The sequence below is a fragment of the Marmota flaviventris genome, chromosome 14, assembly GCF_047511675.1.
Source record: "Marmota flaviventris isolate mMarFla1 chromosome 14, mMarFla1.hap1, whole genome shotgun sequence".
NCBI classification, from domain to species: Eukaryota; Metazoa; Chordata; class Mammalia; order Rodentia; family Sciuridae; genus Marmota; species Marmota flaviventris.
The window spans coordinates 85,271,391-85,298,029 of NC_092511.1; the positions used below are offsets into that span (position 1 = coordinate 85,271,391).

Below are 26,639 nucleotides of genomic sequence, written 5' to 3' on the forward strand. Positions count from 1 at the left end.
GTGTTAAAAAATTCGAACAAATTGTTTTTAATTTTCATGCTATTTTGGGGTGATTTAAACAATGTTATTTGAAACCAAACGTACTTGGGTGTACTGGCCTGCACTCCTGCATTCCGTCCCTCCCAGGACAAACGGCTCTGGGTTGGCCAGCAGGACGTCGTTTCCCCTAGGTCCTTCACACCACTTCGAACCAGGTCGTGGGGGCCGCTCCGCCACCCGAGCTCTTTCCCACGAGCGGCGGCCCAGGGCCGGAGCGCGGCGCTGCCCAGGCGCTCCTGGCGATCTCGGTGGGGCCTGGAGGGAGGGGACCTGGCAGCGGGATCGGACTTCCTCCCTCCACTCCGGAACTGTGAGCCCGAGCGGCCGGGACGCGGAAACCCGGGAGGCGCCGCGGGAGCCGGCGGGGCGGGGGCGGCCGGGGGCGGGGCCGGCGGCGGGGCTGGGCGGGGCCGGGGGCGGGGCCGCGCGTGGGCTGCGCCGGGTGCGCGGGGCGAGCTGCTCCCGCTGCGCTCCCGGGACTGCGAGTGCTGGGCACCGGCCGGTCTGCGGTCCCCGCGCGCAGCCGCCGCCGCCTCCTCCTCCCGAGCGCTGGGCCCGGTGCGGCCGTTGGCCGCGGCGATGTGAACCGGGGCTCTCGAGCGCGGCCGGATCGCCGCGATGTGGCTCAAGCCCGAGGAGGTGCTGCTGAAGAACGCCCTGAAGCTCTGGGTGACCCAGAAGAGCAGCTGCTACTTCATCCTACAGCGGCGCCGCGGGCACGGCGAGGGGGGCGGTCGCCTCACCGGTAAGGGGCTCGCTGGGGTGGGCCGGGCCCCGGGCCTCGCTCCCTGCCGGGCCCGCAGCTCCCAGCCCGGGGCTGAGTCGCAGGTGGCGATTTCACGGGAGACACCGGGCCAGAACGGCCCTGCCTCGGGTTTGTTTTCCTTTCTTCTGCATTTCTCGTGCAAGCTCCCGAGGAGGTTGAGCCAGAGGGACTCGCGGGCTGGTGCATTTTCCCGGGTGAGGCAGGTGTCTTTGCCACCTGGCCGGGTGAGCACCTGGAGGTCAGACTAGGTTCCAGGAATTGGAGAAGAAACGCCAACTCGAGCTTGGCTACAGGGCGCGCGGGATGGGGGACGGTGGGGGGATGCCCCCTGGGAGGAGAGGGGACTTCTGTGCTGGGTGCCAGGTGACAGCGGGGCCTCAGGGCAGGCCTGGACTTGGCCATCTGGACGTGGCTGAGGCTCCAGGTGGTGTCGCGGCCAGGGACTCACGGCCAGCCCATGGTGAGGCGCAGCTTGGGAGGTCTGGTGTGTGGGCCTGGGACTGTCTCTTCTTGCCTAGGGGAAACTGAGGCAGTGTGATTCCCAAGCTTATGATCTTAGCAAAAATAAGCATAGGTTCCACCCCTTCAGTGTCTTCTGAGGAATGATAGGAAAAACAAAACAAAACAACAAAAACCAAAACCAGACAAAGAAACCTCAGGCTTGTGAAGTTGATGAAAAACAAGGCTTTTTTTTTTTTTTTTTTTCCTAAAAGTTATGATCCAAAGCTTTTGGAAATTGAGGCCAGCTTGCATTCGCTAGAATGCCTGTTTAAACAGATCAATGAAGGAAAATTCGGTTGTACTTAGGGGACCTATCTGAAATTTTCCAGTTGCAAAATCTGAATAATAGTGACCTTTTGTCACAGCCCTCCTACGGAGAAAAGCAAAGTTGGAAAAGTCAAAGGAACAGGATTGGGTCCCCAGGTTAACTGTTCATGACTCTTGGGCCAGTCTGGGGAAGGCTTTATCCAGGTCTTGTCAAGTAGGGGAAATGGACCAACATGGCAAAACCAAAAGTTCAAGGGGAGTTACCTCTGGTAATTTAAGCTCAGAGCAAGCTGGCAGCTTGTTTTGTTAGAGGAGGGAGACTTGACAGAGACCCCAGGAGTGGGTAGGAGTTGGCAGGATTCTAGGTGGAAGGGGCAGTGGAGGGTTCTGGATGGAAGTGGGGTGAGGCAGTGGGGGATCAGTGGTCCTGGTGGGTAGCAGATGCAGTAGGGCAGGAAGCCATAGGGGCCTGGGAGGGCCTCTGAGCTGCACAGTGGTGCCTAGTACCCTGGCCCTTGGGAAATGGAGCTTGGTGGAGCTTTGCAGGGCCCAGCAGAGGCGAAGAGGCTGGAGAGGGGTTTGTGCCCTGTTCACTGATGGTAGTGTATCTTAATTTATGGTGCCTTAAGTAGGGTACCTGGTTTACAGTAGTCAAGGGTGAGTATAGGGCTTGTAGATTTTCGAAGTAGGAAGCACAGGACGATTGTCCTACACATGCTGGGATTCTGTGTGCTGCTTTAAGAAAGATCTATGAGGGCTGATGAATGAAGGCCTGTCGCCACAAGGTTATCCACATCAGGCAGGCTCTAGATGTGGAGAGCAAAGCTGCTCATACAGTACCTGGTTGTGCTTTGCTTCAGGCCCTCTTGTTTCTGACTCTGGTGTCCAGGGTCTACCTGTAATGAATTCTGTCTGATATGGACCCCTTGTCCTTGCATTGTCTAACCAGGCAGGTCTCATGTTGTAATAGCCAGGCTTTGGTCTTTCTTGGTTTGAACTTGAACTTGCTGTGAATGTACAGAACATTCTTAAAGGCAACAGTAACTACAACGAGAGAGAGAGAGAGAGAGAGAGAGAGAGAAGAAGAAGAAGAAGAAGAAGAAGAAGACGACAACGACAGTTTGCTTTATTTTTTAGAGACCCAGAACCTCCTGTTGATTGTGCAAGGATGACATTTCCTATGTAGCCTGATATTGACCTTTGAGCATTTAGCCCTGAGGCAAGTGGCTTGGCTGTGCCAGATGAGCCACCCAGACCTACAGTATCACCATTGTGCTAGTCTTCCTCGGGCCACTTATGGATGCTGTAAAGTCAAGACTGATTGGCCACAGGGCAGCTTCATGTTGGTGGTTTTAGGAAAATGTGGAAATCCAATGTGACAGACTTGGCAACTTAAGAGTTTAAAACTTGGATTTAGTTTATGAAAATAGTGGGAACTGAAGCGAAAACATTGTGACTGATTAGTTTTTGGTTTTGTTTTATTTTTTTCATTGCTGGGGATTGAACATAGCATCTCCAGCAAGCCAGGCAAGCACTCCACCACTGAACTACATTCCCAGTCCTTTTTTATTTTTTGCTGTAAAGTCTCCCTAAATTGTCTGGGTTCTTTGAAGTTGTGATCCTCCTGCCTCATGCTCCTGAGTAGTTAGGATCGTAAGTGTGTGCCTCCATGCTGGGTTACTGTTCTTTGGAGGCGAGCAAATGGAGGGGGCAAAGAAGGGTTGGAAATAAAATGTGAGGGTGCAGTAATCAAAAAGTATATTTTTATTGAAGTGCTAAATTTGCTATCAGGTAGAAGTTTAAACATAAGATCTGGAGTCTACTGTGATATGAATTACCCAACTTCAGAAATATAAGTTTTTGTTTCATTGAGGATTATCACTTGCCAATCTACTTACACACACACACACACACACACACACACACTCACACACTCACTATACACCTCTCAGTTTTATTTTTCTCCATAACTTTTTTACTTTCTAACATGTAATATACTTACATATTTTCTCCATAGTTTTTCCAAACTTAATTACCTATTTCTGAGGGCAGGTATTTTATCTATGATTATGCCTAGCATATAACATATGCTGAGTCAACATTTTTCAGGGCTTTTTTTTCTTGTGTGCGTGTGTGTGTGTGTGTGTGTGTGTGTGTGTTTGCTTCTAGGTTGAACCCAATTTTACCCCCCCCCCCTTTAAAAATTTTAGACAGGGTTTTGTTAAGTTGCTTAGGGCATTGCTAAAGTTGGGGAAGCTGGCTTTGAACTTATGATCTTACTGTCTCATCCTCTTAAATTGCTGGGATTACAGGCATGTGCCAGCACATTTTTATAGGTGCATTATAATTATATATACTAGTGGAATTTGTTGTTACATATTACTACATGCACACAGTGTACCAATATAAGTTGATCCATATCGTTCCCCAGTATTTCCCCTTTCAGTAAACACTTGTAGGATGAAGAGATGGATGAATGCATATATAAATGATAGATCCCTCCCACTTTTTTCTTAAAGTTGGATGGGTGCAGAGGCCCAGCTTTTCCAACTGAGGCTGAGCTGATGGAATGGAACAGGAATATCCCCTGTCTCCTCTCTGCTTCCTGTTTACCTGGCAGTCTGACCACTTGGGAAGTGGGAGGGGTGGGGGGTGGGAAACAGAGTCCTTCTCCTCCTCCATCTCTCTCTCTCTCTCTCTTTTTCCCTTGTAGCTCCTGCTTTTGAGGGTGGGGGGAGTATTGTGGGCACTATGGCACTGACTTCTCAGGTGGCCAGGCACAGACAGGCTAACCTTGCCGTCTCTTGGAACCTCTTTCTTTTTCTTTAATTTTTAAAATTTTAATTTTTGGTGCATTGTAGTTATAACCAATAGTAGGGTTCATTTTGACATATTCATAGATTCATAGAACATAGTTTTCTGCATTTCAATCCCTAATACAGTCCTGTTCCCTACCCTTCCTCCATACTATTGGTCTTTTAATTTTTTATATTTATTTATTTATTTGTGGTGCTGGGGATTGAACTCAGGGACTTGTGTGGATTGAACTCAGGGACTTGTGCACGTGAGGCAAGAACTTTACTAACTGAGCTATATCCCCAGCCCCTTGAATTTATTCTTAATTGGTCCATTATAGTCATATATAAAACTGGAATGCCTTGTGATATATTCACACACGTACATAGTGTAATTTGGTCTATGTTATTTCCCAGTTCTTCCCCCTTTTCCTCCCCACCTCCTCATGCTTGGTCCTCTGCTTCTGCTTTACAGCTCTTCCTTGTATTCTTGGGAGATCCCCTTTTTAATTCCTTATTTTGGGGGTGGGGGTGTTGGGGAGGGCAGGAGGAAGACCTGACTGGAAAATGCAGTCTGGGGCTCTGGGCAGTACTGAGGCTGCCACCTCGCCCTCAGGTTGGAGTGTGGTGTGTTCAGTATTATGAGGTGTTTCCAGAGTTCTGCAGACAGAAGCAATTTTGCCCCACAGGTAAGGAAGTACAGTTATCCAGTGTTCACAGTCTCCAGCCCGTGGGAATATTTCTTATAAATGTTCGGTCTGCTTGGAGAGAACAAAGAGAGGGAGAAATTAGTGTGGGGAGGCAGTGGACAGAAAGAACACCCAGGCCACAGCTGTCCCTCCCCCACAGCTCTCTGAAGCCCTTCAAGATGGGATAAGTGTAACTCTAAAGACCAAATATCATTGCTCAGATGTGCCCTTCTGAAGGATTTTATTTTTCAGTGTCCGATTACATGTATGCCTGATGCCTGTATAACCTTGCAACTCTTTGCCCTAAGAGAATGGCCATTGTGAAGTTATAACATGAATCAACTATTGATGTTTGCAGAAAGCGTACCTTCAACCCCTGTTCTCATCATTGCATTTGAACCAGTGATGGGCTAAACGATTCCCTAAACAATTAGGGTCAAGGGAGGAAGATGGTGTAGTGGAAAATTGTGGGTAATGCTGGCTTTGAGTCAAGGTGAGTCTGTTGGTTACAAATCTGGATTGAGAGGCCCGGGGCTCGTTTACTCAGTTCTTGGCGCCTTAGTTAATGACTCGGCTTTAAGATGGGGCGATGCTGACAGTTTCTCTGGAGGGTTAGAAACTGTTCCCCATTAGGCTTTGCCATTTTTTTCTTTCCACTAGGAGTGCATGAAGCTTCCAATTAAAGTAAAGGTTAGAATTAAACAATAAACATTGAGAGCATAACTTGTACTTGACATCTGGTTGGTTTGTAAAAAGAAAAATGAAGTAATATTTAACAAAAGTGAATGACATGAGGGCTTTTGGGAATAAAGATGTAAAGAAGTTTGTTGTAGTGAGGGACACAAGAAATAATCATTTATCTAATAGAAAGTGCTGTATTTCTTAAGTATAATTAAAAGATTAAATATTTAAAAGCACGTTGGGTTAAGTATTGCCCAATGGCCAACTAACGGGCATTTTGCAAGATTTGGGTACTGGGCTTCTTTGACCATATAAATAGAGAACTTCACCTGGCGTTTGTTCATGCGTTGATTATATAGCCCATGCTGTGCCTAACGTGAATTGTCTTTTGCCTTTGGAGTCAGGTCCCCAAAACTAGGGGCTTCCTGTGAGCTCCCAAGCCTGCTCAGGATGACTCACTCTGTCAGAAGGCTGGAAACTGGTGGAGCCCAGCATGCAGCTAACAAAACTAACAGGGGTTCTAACCTCCAGCAGGACTGGAGTCCTGCTCAGGTAGCTGAATTTGTTGGTGCCTTTTATTTCAACCAGTCTTTGGCTCAGCACCACAGCCGGGGGCCTTGTGCAGGAGTCCCAGGTGTTGGCTCTAAAGTCTTCCATGCTTTGGTCTTGTTTCCTCAAAGCACCATAAGGAAGAAATCGCAAATAAAGGAAGTAGTTTGAATTTAGATGCACAAAACTGAAGAATGCAATGGGTAAAATAAGTGATACATCTTTAAGGACTGATAAACCTTTAATAAACACTTTGAGGTTTCCAAGAATTGTAGTTAATGAGAGCGTAATAGAGGCCCCGTGTCTGTAATTAGATAATCAAAGGAGGCATACACTGTGTCACTCCAGGACGTCATAAGCGGTACAGATTGTGTACCTCTTATGTGGGTAGCAAGGCTAGTTCTTTCAGTCTGATTGGGACTCCTTGAGAAGAGTGGAAACCCTGGGTTAACCCTTTGTGGTATCTTTTCAAGTATTTATTTCCTAGCAGCAAAGGAGCAAGGGTGTTATGATTGTGACTCCACATACTGGTGGCATTGGGTGAATTAGGAATTCGTTGAAAATGATTGTAGTAAACCTGGCAGTATTCCAGCAGATTTTCCCTGGTTTTGAAAACTCTTGTCGGTTGTGTTAAAAAGCAGCCATGAACATATTGTCATGCTCCTGGAGTTGCAGGAGCTCAACCTGCTTGGGTCTCAGGCTGCTTCTCCTCCACCTTCTGCTCTTAGGTATGGACCCTCCAGTGGCAGGCAGTTTTCTCTGCTGGGAATTTCACCAGCTGTCCCCTCGGCGTCGATGTCCTTGTCTCCCCGGCTGCCCAGCAACTTCTCTTTACCCTTGGATCTCAGCCTGAGCTCCACTTCCTGGAAACCTGCCCCTTCCCTTGCTCTAAAGCCTGGTCACCTGATCCTCTTGTACTGCCTTCCACTTTGTTTTATAGCACCTGCCACTCTTTGTCTGGTGGCAGCTTTTGGTAGCTTTATCTGATTAGAGATAACCAGAGCAGGAGTTCTAGGAGAGAGGTCCCAGGTCTTTGTCCTTTCTGCTCTGCCTCCAGCACCAGAATAATGGTTCTTGATAAATATTTGTTGAACACACAGGTATCTAAGTGGAATGGAGAGACGGGAGCCTGTGCAGTTGAGATGTTGGACCTCAGCTGGAAATGGAATCATGCAGAACACAGGAAGAAGTAACACAGGCTGTTCTTCACTTTCTCAGGCCAGCGCTATAAGGACCAGCGGTAGCTTCTTGGCTGATCCAGCCCAGCTGTTAGAAATACTCGTCGTCGGTACCCTTCCTGTCAACGATTCCATCAGAGCCAGAATCATCCCCCCTGTACATCAGCAGCCAATTAACAGCTTTGCCAATTTGAGTCATTTGTATCCCTGAGCATTTGGTGGGTCATTTGTTCTGCTGGATTTTATTATTATTTTTTTCCTGCCTCCTTCTTTCTACTTAAAAAAAAAAAAAGGTGTGTGTGGGGGGGAGTCAACAAAAGAATACACAGTCCCCTAATAAGATTTCCTTATGACAGGTATGGCATTTTGTGGCTGGTTTCTAATATGAAATCTTCCATGTGCATAAGAGTATGTGCTATGAATGTAAAGCATAAATAACAGAATGAACACGATATGCCCACCACCTGTTACCAAAAACACAAAACAAAACAGAATTCTCCATGCCTGAGAGACCCCTTCTGTTTCTCTGATCATGTTTCCCATCCCTGCCTTATGGGAACCATGCTCCTGAATTATACTGCCTTGTTTTTTTTTTTTTTTTTTTGGAAATGGGGATTGAACTCAGGGGCCCTTGGCCATCCCCCGCCCTATTTTGTATGTTATTAGAGACAGGGTCTCACTGAGTTGCTTACCGCCTCCGTTTGTTGAGGCTGACTTTGAACTCACGATCCTCCTGTCTCAGCCTCCTGAGCTGCTGGGATTCCAGTGTGGCCGCCTTGCTTTTCTTCATGTTTTAACATACTTGTAGGTATCCCGACTTGATACATGGGTTAGTTTTGTGTGATCTTGTAACTTTATATAAGGGGGCTCATACTTCATACTTCCTGTGCTTTCCGGTAGCTTGGTGAGCCTCCCCCCTCTGATGTGGCACCATGGCGACACATGAAGCTGTGGTTCACTCATTTCCATCACTGCGCAGTCCACTGACTGAATATTCTGTGATGTAATCATTCATCCCCCTGTCAGGGGGTGTTTGGGTTCTAGTTGTTATTGTCTTTGCTCTTACACATGATGGTGCTGTGAACATCCATGTAGTATTCAGACTTGTAAAGGTTTCTCTAGAGAATATGTCTATGGGTGACCTCACTGGGGGTGTGTCAGTCAAGAAGGGCTGGAAACACCCCAACACAGGGACTTCCTTACTGCTGTGCATCCCGTAAGGTCAGCACGAGTCTCCTCGTATGTTTGGCTCTCAAAGATGGGCCAGTAAAAGCTTCACTTCCAGAGCTTCCAGGGAAAGGCAACTTGGTGAATCTGGCTGCTACACTTCCCCCTGAAGCAACACACCCCTTCTGCTTAACAAAAGTTCCGCTGGCCACAGCAGGTCACATGGCCACCTGTAACCTCAGAGACCTGAGGACACACCATTCTGCCATATGCCTGGAGGGAGGAAGAACTGAAGCATTGGCCAGCAGTCCCAAGACTGGGCGGGAGGGTTCTGAATTTTCAGACCTTTCAAGATAATTCTAAATGGTTTTCCCAAGTGCTTGTGTAAATTTACATTTCTGGAAGCAGGGCATCAAAACTTCCCACAGTGTAGATCCTTGCCTGATATTACTGCCAGAGATGCTTTTTGTTTATGCCAATATACAATATTAGAATAGTATCTCAGAACCCCTGGAATAATATTTCTCTTTTAATAGAAATGTAAAACTGTGTGTGTGTGTGTGTGTGTGTGTGTGTGTGTGTAGTAAATATGTTTTTCCTTCTGAGAAGTATCTGTCTTTTGCTTGTGTTTCCTATTGAGTTGGCTCTCATTTTATTTTAAGGAGGTGTGTGTGTGTGTGTGTGTGTGTGTGTGTGTTCATTCTGAATTCTTCGATTAAATGTATTTTGTCATGGGTCTTTGGAAAAACCAACACTTTTAATTTTTGATTTTCATGCAGTCTGGCATATCAATGATTTTCCTTAGGAGTTTGTGTTTTTTGTTATTTGTTTGAGAAGGTGCTTTCCAGGGTGATGGTGTGTGATCAGAGCCAACAATCCTATAGCAAAAGATGGGTGGATAAGAGAAAAAAATAGTAAGTTTATTTAATTAAAGTTTTACATGATGTAGGAGCATTCAGAAATGAAACCCCAAAGACCTAGGGAAAGATATTTTGTGCGTAGGTTTCATGAAACGTGGAGAGGTGTGTGGAGATGCAGGTGGGGATGCCCCCAGCCTCTCTGCACAGTGTTCTTTCTGGGTTACGGGGCAGAGCTCCTCTGGAATGAATTCCTAAGGGGGAAGGGAGAGAGTGATCTTTTGAAAGTTTATAGCTTGCTTTGAGGGAGAGGGGCTTAATGTCTGTGATTTGCCTTGGGAAGAGGAATCCTGGTTTGCATGACTCTCTTTGGAGAAAAAAACGGGCAGGAGACAGGAGAATGGGAGAAGGTCAGGAAGACCTTGTTTGCTGAGTTCTCTCAGGTCTTCTTTATTTCAAAGTGCTCAGCATGCCAAAGTGTCCTGTTTGGGGTCATTGTGCTCTGAGCCCCTCCATGGTGCAGGGAGATCCTGAGATGACAGTAGAAGTCCCACTCTGGTCCTTCCTCTAAGTCCAGATTGGAGGAGGGCAAATGACGGCAGGAAAACTTCTGGAAGACAAGGTATACAGCCATGCAGTATTTTTGCGTGCATCAAAAGAAGATCTGCACCTGGGGAGACCACGCTACACAGAAGGCTCAATAGCCAGAGAGCCTGTGGAGTTGTGAACTCCAGGAAAACGAAAAGTTGCACAGGACAGAAAAACTTTTGCAGTTTTGCTAGAAACCTCAGCTTGCTAATTTTTTTTAATTTAATTTTTTTTTTTGCCCTTTGTTTTTGGACCTGGGGATTGAACCTAGGGCTTTAGCAAATGCGAGGCAAATGCTTTGCCATTGGGCTGCATCCCAGCCTGAGCTCTCTAATGTTCATGTGGTTGTAATGATGTAAGGATTGACAGGCAATGTAGCAAAAACTTACTGCACCATTGGGGCATGAGGGGAGGGTGGCAGTGGTGGTCAACCAAAGGGAGCCACCTCCACTTCTGAAAGCTGACCGTTAAAGCCTACATGAAATATTAAAGGAGGGCTGGGGCTGTGGCTCAGGGGCAGGGCACTTATCTAGCATGCATGAGGCGCTGAGTTTGATCCTCAGCACCACATAAAAGTAAATAAATAAAATGAAGGTATTGGTCTACTACAACTAAAAAAAAAATTAAAAAAAGAATAAAAAGAACTGTGTGTCAGCTTTGTCCTCTCTGTGAGCTATATTTAGCCTTGGGAATGTCTAGCATGTGTGGGGTGTGTCCTTTCACACAGACTTAAAACTATCTTAGAAGTTCATCTGAACTACTCAGGTGCTTTTATTTGAAATTCAATGGTATCTTGGATTTTTTTTCTCAAGAGGAAATTGGTTTGGAATGATAAGTTCATGATCTTTGTCTCTTCCCATCTCAGATGTGATTGTGTCACTGTAACCCACTCCCCCCCCCCCCAGATCTAAGTTTCTTAACCTATAAAACAACAGCAACAAATCCTATAAAAAGAACCCAGACTGTTTTGGTTTTGTGGAAGATTTCATGCTTCAAACTGTTTTATTTTCCAACGATGTCAGGGAAATTGATTCAATTATTTATAATTAAGAAAAATTCCCAAAGAGCATTTCACAGTGCTAAGGCCTGTACTCTGACCACATTCATGGTCTGGAGAGAGAGAGATGGGACAATGGCACCAATGGTGATATTAAATTATGAATACTGAATCTATTGATTCTTAGAAACTACCAGGTTGGTGAACATTGCCAGGAGTGTGGTGCTCTCCAGCTGCATAGTGAGTGCAGGGGACACGAGACAATAACAGTAACTAATTTAGACTGAGCACCAGGAAGTGTGCCTCTGAGGACCTGTGAGCTCAGCTGAAGCTTGTAGAATGATGTTACCTGGGTGAAAGTTGAGGAAAGAACCTTTGAGTAGAGGAAATGACCTGTGCAAAGGCCCTGAGGCCACTGAGAGTCTGTTTTGGACAGGTTGATTTTGAGATGCCTGGGAGTTGCCTAGTCAGTCCTGTAGCAGAGGAAACTGCAGTGGGGACCAAGGAGGGGCCAGTGGACAAAGGTAAACAGCAGAACATATTTTCCTTGAAGCCAAGAGAAAGTATATACAGGAAGGAGGGAGGGGTCCACTCTGTATTACCGTATGGAAAAGGCTGGTCAGACCCTGGAGGCCTCAGTGAAAGCAGTTGGGGTGCAGGGAGATGTCATGTAGGAACAGGCTGAAGACCAATGGGTGGGGAGGAAGTAGGGATGGCACGTGAGGATGGCCCTTGGGACATGTGCTGGACTTGGTGGAGAGCTGCTGGGCCTTGAGACGGGCCAGGGCTGGGACTGGAGAGTCAAGGGGGTGTTAAGGGGTCCAGGTGAGGGGACTCTGGGAGTCATTTCCCAAGGAATTTTGTTTTAGAAAGAGGTTAAGTAGTCTGAACTGAAAAGAAAGACTTGCCCCAAGGAATCTGTCAGTGACTTCCGATGACATGATAAGAAATACATATTTGGTTTCTGCCCCTAGTTCCTGGCACTCTAGAATTTATGATTTCCGGAGTGACAGGGGTATTAGGAACATCTTTTGTTCTGATATTTGGCCTTTGAATCCAGTCCTGACACAGAGCACCCTTAGAATTTCCTGGTGATAGGAGTGTCTTTTCTTGCAATGAGGCGACCCTCCATGGGCTCCTGGGTGGTGGCCAACACCCGAAAGATGAGCCACAGTTGGAAGCCTGGAGCTTTCTGCCCCACCCCCATCCTCTGAGGAGGAGAAAGGGGCCTTAAATTGAGAATAAATGATCATGCCTACATGATGAAGCCCCCATAGTAATCCCTAAATTATGGATTCTAGAAACTTCCAGGTTGGTGAACATTGCCAGGAGGGTGGTGTTGTTCAGCTGCATAGGGACAGAAGCTTGTGAGCTCAGGACCTTTCTAGTCCCCACCCTATGTGCTTTATTTGATTCTTCACCTATGTTCTTTATAATGAACTGGTGAGCAGTAGTGCATCCCTGTAATATCAGCTACTTGGGAGGCTGAGGCAGGAGGATCATAAGTGTGAGGCTGGCCTCAGCAACTTAGCAAGATCCTGTCTCAAAATACAAAATAAAAAGGGCTGGGGATGTAGTCCAGTGGTAGAGGACTCCTGGGTTCAATCCCCAGCGCCTCAAACAAACATAATAACAAAAATACCCCACATATAGATAAAAGCAAAACAAACTGGTAAACATAAGTGCCTGAGTTCTGTGAGTTATTTCTATAACTATTGGACATGAGGAGGGTGTCATGGGAATCCCTACCTTACAGATAGTTGGTTAGAAGTACAGATGGCAACCTGGGTCTTGTGATTGCAGTGGAGCAGTCTTGTGGGCCTGTGCCCTTTCCCCCAGGGTCTGCACCATTTCCAGGTAGCCAGTGTTTTGATTGACTTTTAGGACACCCAGTATGTGTGTGCAGCTTTGGAGAATCATTTGGTGTGGGAGGAAGCAACACACATTGGGTGTTGGAAATGTGGTGAGTCCCAGAGCAAAACTGTTTTCTCATCATCAAAAACTTTAATTTAGTGGAGCTCAAGGATGTTGGCTTAGAACTGCCCAATGATTGTTTGAGAAGAAAATGGCACTTTAAAGATTGAGTAAGGTCAGCTGGGAAGTGTAGCTTAGTGAGAGATTACGTGCGGCTCTGGGTTCAATGTCAGCACCATAAAAGGAAAAAAAAAATGAAAATCTGGGTTATTTTACTTGGCTGGCATTTAGTGTCACCTGTCACCTGTGTGAGCAGGCCCCTTGTCCCGTAGCGTTTGGGTAGATGCTAGTAGGAATCTTCATGGAGTGTTTTGCTTGGACTTTGTTTCATACACATACATAGTTTTGTGTTATGAATAATAATCAAGATTCAAAAAATATAATTTACTTCTAGAGGGAAAATAGGTTAAATATCATTTCTGTGGATTACGTAGGTTGGTCAGGAGGTGTGGCTCTGAACTATTGAATCCATTTACCAGGGTTTTCACTTTTTATTAGGGGCACTGGGACTTGAACCCCGGGCCTCTTACATACTTGGCATGTGCCCTACCACTGAACTCTGCCCCCACCCCTAACGTGGCTCTAATGAAGTCTGCAGCCCATTGGTTGGGCTATAGGGAAGTTATAATGAAGGACAAGCCCGGTGTGGTGGCACACGTCTACAATCCCAGCAGCTCTGGAGGCTGAGGCAGAAGGATTGCAAGTTCAAAGCCAGCCTCTGCAATTTAGCAAGGCCCTAAGCAACTTAGCTGGACCCTGTATCAAAATTAAAAAATAAAAAGGGCTGGGGATGTGGTTCAGTGGTGAAGGACCCCTGGGTTCAATCTCTCTTACAAAAGAAAACAACAACAAAAGGCTGTGCATTCTTAAAATGGGATTTTCCTGGTGAGAAACAGTTTGGAAGGATCTTCTGGACTTTGTCCTCTATGGTATTTGCATAGTAGAAATGTTTTTAAAAGGCATAAATAGCCTTAGCTCAACCACAGAGAGATTTAGTTTTTTCCGCTGCCCTGAGAGTAAAGAAAGCTAAGGTGGGTTTGGGGTTCCTGTTACATTGCTGGCTTGATGCTATAATTAAAAGTAAATGGAGACTCAAAAGCATTAAGCCAGTCAAGCTGTGTTCTAGGCCCCATGGCTGTTTTCCATAAATGCGTCAGATCAGGTCGTTGGTTGGTCTTCTCAGAACTCTCTCTGGCTGCAGGCACTGCCTGGTTTGCTAACTTTTTTGTTTTGTGTTTAGTCAAGTAAACTCTAGTAAATTAAATTCTTCTAGGAATTTTAACAGTTTTGATGTAGATTAGTTGGTCTAGGAATTTTCCTTTTAATGGTTTTGGAGCAGTTGGTAGGCCATGAAGCAGAGAGCCAACGACCCTCTCCTTTCTCTCGGGGAACCAGCCACAGTTGCCCACAGAGCATGCTGTGTTTGGGGTCTGCTTGCTGCACCTGGGGATGCTGGGTAAGATCCTGGCCAGGTTCTTGCTCCACAGATTTGTGTTTTGAATGGAGTTTGAGCATGGTTTTTGGTATGAACTGGGTTTGGAAGTTGTGACAATCAGCCCTGGGTCCTGTAAGGAAGTCTTGGGTGTCTGAGTAGGTCAGACAAACTGATCTATAGGAACAGGACTGGGTCCTGTGCAGAGGTCTCAGGGTCTGATTGGTTAGACGCGCCATACCCCACTGGCCCTTCCTCCCCCTAGATTCCTGATCTGGGTTCATAGGCAGATAAACCTACTGGAAGATAGGGAATTGTGGGTTCAACTATCCTGGAGTTTAGTATCATTCCTTTTGGAAGTCCATCAGGGTTAGTTTATGCTACAAGAGGGCCCATAACCTTGGGGTGGTACCAAGGATCAGTTTGTGCTATGAGAGGGCATATGACCTTTTTGGGGTTTGTGGTGGCTGCCTGGGTTAGACAGAAACTGGGCTAGGTCCAAGGTTTCGAACATCTCCATTTGGAGCCCCAGCCAACTTTATGTATATGAATTCCCAGAACCTGGACTTTTTTTTTTTTTTTTTAAGTCAAATGGGTGATCCTTACCAGAAATAACTGCAAATTACAGTGGCCACAATGATAGGTTTAGCTTGGATAAAATCATTTATTTATTGGATACATAAAAGAGGAAGGATTAAAAACCCCAACTGAATTTTATTTTTGGTACCAGGGCTTGAACCCAGGGGCACTTAACCACTGAGCCACATCCCCAGCCCTTTTTTATATTTTATGTAGAAATGGTCCTGCTGAGTTCCTGAGGGCCTTGCTAAGTTGCTAAGGCTGGCTTTGAACTCGCAATCCTCCTGCCTCAGCCTTCCTAGCTGCTGGGATTACAGGCATGCACCATGATTTCTGGTGAGGTGTTTCTTAATTAGCACACAGAAGCTTTAAAAACAACTACAGGAGTAGGGGAAAGAGCTGTTTGTAGAAGCTAAGCCCATAGATCAGTGGGGTCTGCTTCCCCCTCCAGTAAGGAAAGGTCAAGGTGCCCTGGTCTAGCATGGAAAGTGCTTCTTCTGTGCCAATTTGCTAATGGGCCCCACCCTGGACTTATTAATTTCGCTGAAAGAACCAGCTGATCTGGGAAGCTTCCTGTTTGTGTTAGAGACCAATCTTAAGAAAATTTGTATACCTAGAGGAGATCTGCATTTGTGCACCTGGAGGAGGGAAGATTAAATCACTGGAAGCTTTTTGTAATGAAGGCAAGGACAGGTATCTGTACAAGTGTCACCTCTGGCCATTTTTGTCTCTGCTCTTGGCCTTGGTTGTGTTCAAACCTGAGATCTGACTATAAGAAGCAATGAGGCAAGTCAGCCGAGGAAGGAGCACACATTCATTGATTCATCCCTCTTGCCAAAGTGAGTGCAATGGTCAAGGGTTGAAAATATCCTCAGAATGGTATTTGAGAAGGAAGTTGGAGGATGTTTTGTAACAAGGTCTGTCTGGGCGTGGTGGAATCTCCTGTGATGAGTTAAATCTTTAGATGACTGGCGACAACGGAGTCCTTTGGAGGCTCTGGTTCTCTATAAATGGATGGGCACTCACCCTGGTATTCTGCAGACTTTTTTCTCCAAGTGCCTTGGGCTTTAGTCGGTGTGACTATACTAAAGCCTTGTATTTGGAGTGGTATTTTCTGAATGCTCAACAGCTAGCTATCTTTGTAGCCAGGAGTGGTGGTGCTCATCTGTAATCCCAGGTACTCAGGAGGCTGAGACAGAAGGATTGCAAGTTCAAAGCCAGCCTATGCAATGTAGCAAGACCCTGTCTCAAAACACAAATGTTTAGGGACATAGCTCAGTGGTAGAGGTTTAATACCCAGTACTACCCCCCTTGCCACCCAAATGCTAACTTTTTAAAATGAGTAACTTGAGCATATTTACAAACACAAGAACAAACATGTTAGGTAAATGTAAGTGGATGAAAGTTGATAGATAAACCTGTCATGTTTTCAGGAATTTTTTGAGGTCTTGGAGTTGTTTATGTTGAATTGAGAGATGTGACATGTCTGAGTCATTTTTAAGCTAAAATACCAAAACTTATTACAGAATCAATGTGACTGACTATTGGGAGATTTCCCAATTATCTTTAATGCCTGGGGTAGGCTACTGGAGGTTGTTCTAAAGAGAGAACAGCTGTTCACTGCTTTCAGTGGGTAAGTGTGGAATGTGTTCTGACTAATTGGAAAACATGGAGTGGTGCCATGATATGTTGGAAGCTGATACTGTGTGGCATTTACCAGATGTTTGACCATCTCTGTGTACCACGGTCTACTAAGGCGCAAGGGAAAGAGTTACAAGGCAGATGTAATCCTGTCCCTCCTGGGAGTCGTAGGGGAAGCAGATGCATGTGTATAGTACAAGAAAACACAGAAGATTGGTAATTGTGTTAAGTGCTGTGAAAAAAAAAGGCTGTCTACTCCCTGCAAATGGATGGATGGTGGAGCTGGACTCCTCGTCAGCGATTTTTATTGCCACTCTGTGTGGGTCTCAGAGTTTTAATATTATAGCATCATCCTGTCAAGTGCAAGAAGTAGGAAGGAGGCACAGAAGAGCTTCATTATGATGGGCACCTTGCTCTGCCATCTTGGGGAAAGTTCTTCATGTCTAGCTGTTGCCCACTTCTGAGGAAGCTTTCTCTGAAAGTCTCCAAGAGATGCACAGTTCCAGGACTCCAGGGAGCTCCTAGAAGTGGTAAAATGGGTACCTAAGGTTTGAGACCCTGAAACCTCACTGCATTTCTGGTGGTGAGAAACACCTGGGTTAGTTCTGTCATAGTTTACCCAGGAAAATGGGTTTCTCTGTACCTGGAGTTCTCTCGAAAATGCATCATATATAGACAGTTGTGAATAACCGTTTGTCTACTGTTAGCAGCCTTCCTACTTGGAAAGCTTCTATATCACTGGAGAACACAGAGGATTTCAAGAACACATTCATGTCCCAACAAAGGGAGCGATTGAGTGAAATTCCTCTGTAAATATTCAAGTGGTCTTTCAGGTAGCAGAATTGTAGCATTGGAAGTTGGTCTTCTGAGGACTGGGAAACCAACCAACAGCCATAAATCATTTTAGCTCTGTCACCGTACCAGTATCTTCCCATAATATCTGCCATCTTGCCCACTCCAGTATCAGTGCAGATGAATAGCGATGGCACGATCTCACAACCTTTAGGAACAGGCTTGCTCATAAAGCAACTCTTTTCAATACACCTTGTTTTTCTAAACTGCAAAAACAAAACAAAACAAAAACAATATGTACCCTTCGCAGAATCTGCTCATGGTCAAACATTAATCTGAGAGCAGCACTGTGTCTTACTACTAGGTGGCAATAAAAATGGCCAACAAGGAGTTTGATTCTGACATTCATCTATTTGCAGGGAGTGGACACTCTTAAAAGTACATAATTCTTCTGTATTTTCTTACTTACATTATATACATGCATCTGTATATTTCTTCTGTGAGAAACCTAGACACTTGTTTTCCCTTCTTTAATCTGGTTACTGGATGCTAGATTACTTATCAGCTGTTTTAGGTAACTTTTCTATTGCTGTGACCAATATACCTGACAAGAACTAATTAGGGGAGGAAATGTTTATTAGGGGCTCAGTTTCAGAGGTCTCAGTCCAAAGATGACTTGACTCTCTTGATCTGGGCCCAAGGTGCAGCAGAACATGATGTCGGAAGGGCACACAGAGGAAAGGTAGTTACCTTGCAGACAGAATGCAGAGAGAAAGGCGGGAAGGGGCACCGGGGATGGTGCACCCTTCCAGGGCATGCCCCCCTTTGGCCCGCCTCCTCCAGCCATGCCTCACCTGATTAGGGTACAGCTCTCACAATCCAGTCATTTCACCTCTGAATGTTCCTACATTAACACAGGAGCTTTTGGGGGATACCTATATATATCCAAACCATAACATTGGCTTGATCTGGCCCAAGGTGCAGCAGAACATTATGTTGGAAGGGCATGGCTACGAATAGGTCTAGGTCTCTCCAAGAGGAAACAGATACATGTATATAAGTAAGAAAATACAGAAGATTAGTAACTAAGTACTTTTAAGAGTGTCCACTCCCTGCAAATAGAAGAATAGTAGAATCAAACTCCTTGTCAGTCATTTTTATTGCCACCTAGTAGCAGACACAGTGCTGGTCTCAGATTAATATTTGACCATGAGCAGATTCTGTGAAGGGTACATCTTGGTATTTTGGCAGAACAGGGCAGAGTCTGTAGTTGCTAATACTTTTTGTTGCATATGGATAAAATGGTATTGTAGCAACTCAGTTATGAGAAAACAAATGGGCTTTTTGGTTAAAGTGGATAGATGCTTCATCTGGGTAGTTCTTTGATCTATTTTGGCTGGTTTGATTCATGGAGACCTTGTCTAAGGAGCATTCTGCAAACTCCTGGTATTATTCCCAAAGCCATAGTGGTCTCTCTGGTATATCTTCTCTTCTGTCTCTCTGTAATGCCATCAGCTGAATGTTAAATGGTCTCTGACTGGAAAAAGAACTCAAATGCATGATCACAAGGATACTGTAACCTACAGATCTTGCACTGAGACTGGAAACCGAGGATGATAGTGACTGAGATGGGTGCCGATGATATTTTATTAAATAAAACTTGTGTGAGATGGTGGATTTAGACTGGGTACCTGCATTGGGCCCCAATGGACAAAACCAATATGGAGTTTAATGAAGCAGTTGAGCTCTGGTTGCAGAGGTCCTGTAGCCAGTTAACTAAGCTGTCGTCAACTGACCGCTGTAGCCAATCAAGATGGGTTTCGTGCCTCACCTCTGTATTCCTGTAAATGCCGTCGGATCATGTTATTAATTGGAATTCTCAGAACCTGCTGTGGTTCTGGAAGCCCTCTGATTGGCGAATTGTTTTTTTGTCTTGCTTTACTCATGCCAACTGTGTTAAATTTACTTATTTTGTGGTACTGGGAACTGAACCCAGGGTCTAGGCAAGCATTCTACCACTGAGCCATCCCCCATCCACCAGCCCCAACTCTACTAAATATAATGGTCTGAGGAATTTTTTTTTAAACAAATCATGTAATAGTAATCTTATTTACTTTGAATTAAAATTTGTTGAAACTCTAACTACAGGCAAAGCCAAAGATCTGATTGTGTTGATACCTGAAATCTTACTAAGGCTCAATACTAGACTCCCTATGGGTGAGTATCTAATTATACCAGAGAACTCTGTACAAATTGTGTTTGAAAGAATAAATCTGAGACTTGAGTGGCTGATGGACTCAAAAAAGATAATAATCCCCAAGGTGTGTGATAATACACAATCTGATATACTCTATGTAACATTGATAAAATTGTATAAATTAGTTTTCCCATTACTTACAACTTCAGAGAGGGCTTTTTTTTTTTTTTTTTTTTTTTTTTTTTTGTGGTGGTGGTGGTGATTGAACCCAAGGCCTGGTGCATGCTAGGCAAACACTACTGAGCTAAACCCCAGCCCTGAGAAGTACACTTTAAGTACAAGGCATCTTATTATAAATTTGTGGAAAAGTCAATTTGAATATAAAGCTTAAAAAATTGACAAACTAAAATAAGAATTTGGTTGATCAAAACTGTCAAAAGGGAAGGAATGGGAATGTCAGTCTTCAAAGACATCAAGATCTTAAAAGACAAAGGCTGTGGGGACTGTTCCTATTAAAGGAGATTAGAGGCCTGGTGACTGCAGGTAGTCCTCAACCCTAACAGGGATACTGTACTGGAAGGGACATGCTAGAAAGGACATCCCTGGGCCTATTGGCAACATTGGCATGTGAATGGCAGATAAAGTATCAATTGTACTAAGTTCACTGTGGTTGATCACTGCTGCTATTGTGTAAGAATATTCCTGCTTATAGGAATAGCTTTCTTCTCTGTTCAGAAAGATTGCACGTATGTGAAAGGGAAATATAGCAAATGGGGTACACTTAACAATGGCTGGATTTGAATGTTGGTAAAAGGTATACGAGTGTTCTCTGTCCTGCTTTAGTTTTTATAGTTTTAAGTTTGAATTTTTTCCAAAAATTTAAATAAAAGTGTGAACCTAGAAGCCCTCACTCACTTTGAGGTATTTATTAGCCTGTTAACAAAATATAAAATATTTAGTGGTATTGAAGAAATGTTAAGATTGATGGGGTGGCGCATATCTGTAATCCCAGAGGGTTGGGAGGCTGAGGCAGGGGGATTGCAAGTTGAAAGCCAGCCTTAGCAATTTAGTGAGACCTATCTCAAAAAAAAAAAAAGTGTGGGGGGCTGGGATGTGGCTCTGTGGTTAAAAGGCCTTGGGTTCAATCCCTAGTACAAAAAAAAAAAATCAAAATTTACTTAGGAAATTTCTATAAGAAAAATGTTTATCGTTTATCGTGAGTAACTAGCTGGTTTCTGTTTTTCTCATTGAAACGAGTTTTTTTTTTTTTTTTTTTTGGTACCAGGGACTGAAATCAGGGGCACTCGACCACTGAGCCACATCCCCAGCCCTATTTTTTGTTTAGAGACAGGGTCTCACTGAGTTGCTTATTAGCACCTCACTTTTGCTGAGGCTGGCTTTGAACTCTATAGATCTTTCTGCCTCAGCCTCCTAAACCTGAGATTACAGGCATGTGCCACCACACCTGGCCAAAACAAGCCTGATTTTAAAAGAGCTACATAGGAGTCCTGCACAGGCCGTGTATTTAGTCTGTTTCAGTACCTTGTCCATTGTCCTCTGGATGATAAACAGCTTCAATGTTTTAATTTTTTTTTTTTAAACCAGGGATTTAACTCGGGTGCTCAACCACTGGGCCATATCCCCAGCCCTTTTTATTTTTTGAGACAGAGTCTTGCTAAGTTGCTTAGAGGCTCACTAAGTTGCCGAGGCTGGCTTGAACTTGCCATCCTCCTGCCTCACCTCCCAAGCTGCTGAGATTATAGTTGAATACGGTTCTTAACATCATGTGCATCTATATGTGAAAGAGTAGGCCTTAACTGTGGTCGGCAAACAGTTCAAGTTTTAAGAGAATGAACATCTCGGGAAGGATCATTCAGGAGGTTATTTATCATGTGCCTCTGTGCCTAGTACTTTTCCTGGATATAAAAGTAAAAAGTTCTGTCCTCTTGGAACTTGATGCTGATGTAAGGAATTAATCTAGGGCAGGGATTAAGTTTGCACTGCAAATCCCCTTAAATATGCCAACTGGGCATCATTTTAATGATACAAGTTTGAAACAATTTTTGTACTTTTATTATAGTTTTTGGTTGGCTTTGCCCTTGAAAATGGAAATATCTAGTCAAGGGCATTAGTGCTCTGAGCTCCGTCTTTGAAGTTCTTGCTTGCTTTTGGTGTAATAGCTGCAAACTCTGTGTACAGCCACGAGAGTTGGAATAAGCAGCTTCTCCTCCTGGAGATCCCCTTACCAGAGACTGAGTCCATGGGCATCTATGTGCAGCTTGGCTTGGGTGCAGACACCTGTCCTGTGGGCTCGGCCCGCTAAGCCCTGTGGAGAACTGGCACAGCCAGCTCTGGCTGATCTTCCAGGCCTCTCCTGATCTTGCTCCCTTTTGTGCAGCAGCCATGCAGCCTTCTGGAGGCCAGGGGACTGGAATGAAGTGAATTTATTTCCCTACTTAAAAATAACCCCAGCAGCTGTGGGGTCGAAGCTCCTGATCACAAGGATGGCACCCAACCCTCTGCGGGGGCTCCTGGAGGCTGTGCCCCCAGGGTCATGGCAGGGTACTCCTTGGAGCTGGGAGTCAACCTTTTTTTCATACAGATGAGAAAACAAAGGCCCAGGAGGAACTTTGTGGCCTGTCAGAGGCACAGACTGTCTCACTGGCTTGTCGCTTAGGTGAGCCCTTTGTAGCAAGATAAAGGAGCCCTGAGATATGGCCCCCAGCCAGTGTGAACCTTCTGGAACATCTCACTGCTCTTGTTCTGGGCTGGCCTCTGAGGAAACTCATATGTGTGTGTGAGATAGTTTGTGTAACAGATATAAAAATATTTTGCAATATTTTTATATTTAATTTACCATCTTAACTATAGTGTACATGTCCAGAGTACATCAAGTACTATCATAATATTGGGCAGCCATCATTACCAACTATCTTCAGAATTTTATCTTCCCACATTGAAACTCTGTATCCATTAAATAGGGCACTCCCCTCTCCTCAGCCCTGCCAGCTGCTGTTTCATTTTCTGACCTTATGAATTTGGGTCCTACACTTTCTTCCTCTGAGTGGAATCATGCAGTATTTACAGTATTTGTCTTTTTTGTGTCTCTGGCTTATTTCACTTGGTGTAATATCCTCAGATTCTTAAGGCCGAATACTATTCTGCTGCATATACATACCACATTTTGTTTATCCATTCAACCTTTGAGGGACCCTTGAGTTACTTCTACCTTTTGGCTGTTACACATAATGCTGCTGTGAACAGAGGTGTACAAGTAGCTGTTGAGGACCCTGCTTTCCTTTCTCTTGAGTGTATACCCATGGTCATGAGTGCACTGTATTACATTTGGAGAATCCCTGATTTGGCCTTTGATTCTTGGTCCTTCCTGACTTCTGTGGACTTCATTTTACATCGAGGGCTGTTCTCAGTTTACGGGAGCTGTAGTCCCCATCCTTGGGTCCCTAGCCTCCTGAGGACCCTCAGACTGCCTCTGGAGTCTCTTCTCTTCCCATTTAGGTGGAATGGAGAATCGAAAGGGAACTGAATGAAGCTTGTTTAGGAGCCTTGTAATTCATTGAAGGAAAAGGAAATAGAATTCAACTTGGCATTTATAGGTTTACTGCTGAGTCTGGTTTTGGTTCTCATGTGGCTTTGTTTTTCATACCCTGAGATCTGGGTGGAATGCATAAAGTTGGTGTGGCCTCGGAGGACCTTTCTAACATGTTCTTAACTACATCTGCATTAACGGAGGTGGTGTTGGGGAAAAGAATATCAGAAAGTAGGAGAGAAAACTATTACCTGGATGACCTTGGGTCTTGGTTTCCTCTTCTATTAAATTGAACTAATAATATGTAACTAGTAATAAGGACTTCATGAGTGATTGGGAAAATGAGCCTTGAACAATCTGGAGCAGTGTTTAACAGTCACTGTGCTGATTATTAGTTTGCTCTTCCCTGTTCCTTATGAAATACTTGGAAACTGTGTGTGTTCCTCAAGCATTTAAAAAAATTTATCATACAAACCCTGTGTCAAGGTCTGACTTTGGTTCTTGACTTCTGAAGGGTGACCTGCCACAGTGGGAGGAGCGTGGGGCAGAACACAGGAGCTGGGTTTGGGTTCCACATTCACAGTTAAGTACTGTGACTTGTGACACCCCTCTACTCCTACTCAACTTCCTTCAGGCTCCCATCCCTCCCTCTCAAGTGAGGCTGGACCCTCTCTCTCTGGCTCCGCCCAGCTCTAAGAGGTTAGCTATCCCCAAGGGCATGCTGTGCGCACTGTGCCCAGTGCAGGGAGTAAAACAGTTCGTGGGAGAAGAAGTACTCTGCTAATGCGGTTCCTTCTGAATGCAGTTCTTTTTCTCCAAACTCTATTCTCATCTCTCCAGGTGGTACATACATCTCCTCAGCGGTGTGTGAAGTGAGCTGAGAGATTGAAAAGCCCAGAAATGGGTTGCCTGGCATCCCAAGATCCTCCTCCTTAGGGCCGAATGGGGACTAGAAATTTTTGTTGCCAGCTTGGTGCCAAGTCTTTGTCTCACCCAGAATCCCAATACTGGTGGGAAGTCAACCCCCAACATCCCTGTGTCTCTGGGACGACTCACATCCAGCCAGGGAATATTGGAAGGGGCTGTGTGTGTCACTTTTGCTTGCTCAGAATTAGGATGAAGCCATCTTCAAAGAATTGGGTTGGGACACTCTTGCTTTGCCTACCCCAAGACTTGGCCACTGTACAGTTGATCTTGTCTTTAGATCTGTCTGTATTTCCTCCAAGGAAGAATAATCAGCTTGCCTTTTTGTTCTGTTTTTTTTTTTTTTTCATATTCTTTTAGTTGTCAATGGACTTTATTTAGTTATATGTGGTGCTGAGAATTGAACCCAGTGCCTCATACATGCTAGACAAGTGCTCTACCACTGAGCCCCAACCCCAGCCTATTAAAAAAAAAAAAAAGTTGCTTATGAGCTCTGTAGTAATGCTGCACTTTCCATAGTATTTTCACCTCCATGTTTTTCAGGATATTTTGGGGTCACTTGCAACCTGAGGTCTAGTGTGGCCATTCACTATGCCAGGCTATGGGTAGCATAGCCCTGGTATCTTGTTTTTCTCTAATGCCAATCAATCACCAGGGTCACTCCAGAAGTATTTAGGGATGCCCATATGTGCCCAGCAGAGGCTTATGGCAAAGAATTCTTACCTTCAAGACATTCTAACCTAACACGGTGTCAAAGGGAAGAGGATGGAGTTTCCTCTATTGCCCTTGGCTAGTGCCATTATTTAAATGTCTAGTGAATTAAAAAAAAAAAAATAGGCTATAAACTCTGAAAAGCTGTGAATGAGGTTTGGGGCTGTCTCTGAATTAAATGTATATGTGTTGGTTACTCTGCCTGATTCTAGCATTGGGGAAGGTCATAGTTTTAAACAGTGCATTTAGATAGTCCCAAAGCTCCAAGGTCTCCATCTTACTTCTGTACCGTAAAAGCTTGCCCACCTTGTCTTTGCAAGCTACTTCACACTCTGGTTAGGTAACACATCCTGTCTTTCTATGCCTAACATGTTATTTCTGATCTTGTGGGCTTGTGGTTTTGGAGTTCCTTTTTGCAGAGGACCATTGGAAGGAAGGACACGAGGCTGACCCAGGACTCTTTGGAAATAGGAATTTTAAAAATAAGTGATATTCTCACAGACTAGACTATACTGTGGTTTGTGGAATTAAAACTTCTGGAAAGAGATTTTTGTGTGTGTGCATGGGAATGTCTGTGTATTTTCTCAATTCTGCACTCAAGCAGTGTTTGAGAAATCTGTCAGAATGGTATTCAGATTGGTGCACAGGTCACAGAAAATGATCTCTCTAGTTTTTCTGTAATGGTGGATCTCCTGCACTCTTAGAAGGGAGTGGCTGTGAGTAGCAGGGTAGGAATGTGAGGCTGTGTTGTCAGAATCTGAACTCTGGCCCTGGACTCCATAGGTGCTGTTTTGCCAGAGAGCACTTGTTGGCCAGGAGCGACGCTGGCCAGAGGAGTGGCCGGAAGGCTGCTTGATTGTTTGGATGAGTGCGTTTGTCATGGGAGACCGCTTTTTTTTTTTTTTTTCTTCCTTTTTTTTAAAACAAGCATAAAAATATCATTTTCTCAGAGGAAATTGTTTTGTGCACGAATGTCATGGGCCTTGGCGATCACAGAGTGTTTATCTGAATGTAGCTGGGTAACTGAAGAGCTTAGTCGGAGGCTCTTAAGGTGGTGAGGACTCTCTTGGAGTGTCTGACTTCCTGTCCCAAAGCTGTAGGAAGCCCTCTCTTGTCTCCAGAAGCTGTGAAAGAGGCTGCCGGGCCACTTGGCCACTTGATGACTCTGGTTGTAGTATTTTTCCCTCAGCTTTCTAAATAATGAACAAGTGCTTCTGGAAGCTGGTAGATGGCTGAGTACCAGAACAGGGATTATGCCCTCAAAATTGGAGGGGAAAAAAGTTAGAATGGGTCAGGTTTCCAAATGAAGGGTTGGTTCATGGTGGGGCTACAGTGTCGATGACCTTTGCCCTAGGGATATAACCCTCATTTATCTTTTACCAGCTGTGGATTTACTTAAAACCCCTGACAAATCTTTTTACTTCAACCTGATGATGATCCTATAGTGAATTAACATACAGTTTTACTGAAGTTTGAAGAGTTATTTGGGGGGGGCGGGGGGCTTGGCGAATAGAAATATGGGTCGTCTTCTTGGTTAGCCTGCTATAACTTTTACAGTATTCTCTGGAAGTTATTTTTAGGAGATCTGAAAGAATTTCTCATAGAGCCTTGAGATTACAAATGAACTTGTCTTAGGCACCTAGCACTGTATTGCTGTATTTAGGTAATGATGAAATACTCTCAAATGTGTGTAATGCCACTGTAGATTGTAACTCCTCCTAAGCCTCCCCCTCCTTTCTCCTGCGGATTCGGGTGCATGCATTGGAAG

The 26,639-nt window shown here is 44.8% G+C and overlaps 1 protein-coding gene across 2 annotated transcripts in view; it reads left to right on the forward strand.

The window, feature by feature from the left end:
- The first annotated feature begins 497 nt into the window (after window positions 1–497).
- The window catches only part of Tbc1d8 (TBC1 domain family member 8), a 110,990-nt gene continuing 84,848 nt past the window's right edge, over window positions 498–26,639 (forward strand). For both annotated transcript variants that reach the window (XM_027950672.2, XM_071601834.1), the window contains exon 1: window positions 498–784. In XM_027950672.2, the coding sequence (XP_027806473.2) occupies window positions 658–784 (127 nt within the window). In that variant the 5' untranslated portion in view covers window positions 498–657. The remainder of the gene's footprint in view (window positions 785–26,639) is intronic.